At 49.3% G+C, this 2,477-nt stretch overlaps 1 protein-coding gene across 3 annotated transcripts in view; it reads left to right on the forward strand.

Annotated features, from left to right (window-relative positions):
- The window catches only part of Itgax (integrin subunit alpha X), a 20,392-nt gene extending 18,997 nt beyond the window's left edge, over nucleotides 1–1,395 (forward strand). For all 3 annotated transcript variants that reach the window (XM_023699898.1, XM_004623171.2, XM_023699951.1), the window contains 2 exons: nucleotides 81–191; nucleotides 713–1,395. In XM_023699898.1, the coding sequence (XP_023555666.1) occupies nucleotides 81–191; nucleotides 713–811 (210 nt within the window). In that variant the 3' untranslated portion in view covers nucleotides 812–1,395. The remainder of the gene's footprint in view (nucleotides 1–80; nucleotides 192–712) is intronic.
- Nucleotides 1,396–2,477: the final 1,082 nt, after the last annotated feature.

Consider the following 2,477-nt stretch of genomic DNA (forward strand, 5'->3'; position numbering starts at 1 on the left):
GGAGCCGAAACTGGGCAACCTGGAGGAGCCTGGAACAGCAAGAGGCTGGGTACTTGCCGGTGGCATCACTTCCACTCCAGATGAAGACGGTGCTGGAGAGGTACGAGGTCCACAACCCGGTCCCCCTCATCGTGGGCAGCAGCGTGGGAGGCCTGCTGCTGCTGGCTCTCATCACAGCCTCGCTGTACAAGGTGAGCGCAGTGTCCCTTCCCCATCCCCAGGCTTCGAGGCCGCCCTTTCTGCAGAGTAAGAGAGAGCTCATTGTAGAAGGAGATGTACCTTCTCTCTAGCTTCTGACCTGAAGAAAACCCCTCCACGGTATCACCACTGGTCCCCATGTTTGTACCTTCCTCTCTGCCACTCAGACCTCCTGTCACCTATGTCTTTTTTTTCTATCTTCTCCACTGTTCTACTTGACAGTAGACTACGGCAGAAAGCAGGGACCTCAGGTTGAATGTTGACACTCCAGTTCTTTATTCTTTGATGAGATAAATGCCTGGTCTACTCTGGGTCTTGATAGGTTCATTGTGAAGGTGATTGTGCTGATAGTCCACGGAATCGTGTCTGCGTCTAAATGATATAAGGAATAAGTTCCCACTGCTGTGCTCTGAACATGGGAGGTTCCCCCAGAAATGGAGGTTTCTCCCTCTTTCCATGTTGCATCTTCTCTTGTCTCCTGGACTTCCTGGCTTTCCTCTCTTTCCTCCGGCAGGCGGGCTTCTTCAGACGGCAGTACAAGGAAATGATGGAGGAAGCAGATGAACAGGCTGTACCAGAAAATGAGACGTCAGGCTCCCAAGATGTGCAGTGAGAGGCTGTACGCAGCACCCTTTGGACCTGCTCTGCCCCCAGAGATTTCTGAGCTCTGTTACTTTTGCCTGAGTTGAGTCTAAGGGTGAAAGATACATTCCACACAAGGACAGCTCGGACCAGGCTACTTTCATTCTCTGAGAACAGTGGCGTGCCTACCTGAGTGTTTTGTTCAGGAAAATCCACGTGACTCAGGAAACCTCTAACCTTAATATTTAAAAAGCCATAGACTACAGTGCAAGTCCCAGTGTTCCCCCGCCCCCAGCCACCGATGATCTTTCTAAAATGTAGAACTAAAGAAGTCACTCCTCCTTACCCTTTTCCAGTGGGCTTCTGTTTCTCCCAGGATGATGTCTGAATTCTCCAGGTTGATGTGAGTAGAGTTTTGTCTCCTACAGGTGGGCTTCAGAGCACATGGCAGGTGACACCCTGTACTTCCCCATCAGCCCTGGTTCTAGTGCCACCAGAAGCTTTTAGCTTCTATTTGGAAGTCTTAGTCCAAATTGGAATAAAACCTCTACACATTGCATGATGTGAGCTGGCTTCCAGCAGGGCTCAGCAGTGCGGGCAGGAAGCAGCTGCGTCCTCACAGGAGGGGTCCGGCGCCTCCACAGCTCCGCCAGCTGCAGGTCCAAAGAGGCCACTTCTGCTTTTTGAATCTCCAAATGTAATAAATGAGAATTCCCAGGATATGATTATAAAAAAGTATATTTCAAATATTTGTACTAATAAATTAAAACATGCACAAAAGGTGCTAGTAGCTTTGATAGGAACTATGTCAAATGTCTGAGCTTAAGGTCTTCTATGGTTCTGAGTCTTGGACAGTGGGGACCACCGGGGATCCTCGTCATGGGGGAGCCTGGCCAGCTGGGCCTGGAGCCAGGAGAAGACTGTTAACCAGAGTGGGGGTGACTAGCATCCCTCTGGGAGTAACCTGAGCTCCGAGTCCACTCCATTCTTGTGCCGTTGGAAGCTGATGGAGCTGTGTGGGGAGGTGACAGAGAAGGGACGACCCCCAGCGGCTGCTCTTCTGCCTGGAAAGGGCACTGGAGTGAACCAAGATACAGGTGTTTCTCACCAACCCTAGGATGTGTGGAGGGGCACTCAGTTGATCAGACTGTGAGAATCTGGTCCTGGAATGATGCTTGTCAAAATGTGTCGTATGAACTCCAAGCGATCACTGATTCTCATGTGATTCTCCATAGTGGCTGCCCCATCTTACTCTCTAAGGGTTCCAGTTTCTCTGTGTGCTCAACAATATTTATTATTTTCTGTTTTTGTTGGTTTTTTTTTTTTTATAGCTGTCTTGTTGTGGTCTTGATTTGAATTTCCCTAATGATTAGCGAGGTTGAATATCCTTCCATGAGCTTGTTATTTGCATATTTTCTTTGGAAGCATGTCTGTTTGATCCTGATTCCCCCTCTCTCTATGCCTCTGCCTCTGTCTCTGTCACTGTCTCTGTCTGTCTGTCTGTCTGTCTGTCTGTCTGTCTGTCTCTTTGTCTCTGTCTCTCCCCCCGTTCTTCTCTTGTGTTTTGCTGGTGATTAAACCTAAGGCATCATGCATGCTAGGCAAGCACTCTACTACTAAGCTGCACCTCCAGCCTTCTCCCATTTTTTCCCAACTCTCTTGCCACACAGTCACTCACTATGTAGCCAAGGCTGGCC

Source organism: Octodon degus, unplaced genomic scaffold (assembly GCF_000260255.1).
Source record: "Octodon degus isolate 3935 unplaced genomic scaffold, OctDeg1.0 scaffold00001, whole genome shotgun sequence".
Taxonomy (NCBI): domain Eukaryota; kingdom Metazoa; phylum Chordata; class Mammalia; order Rodentia; family Octodontidae; genus Octodon; species Octodon degus.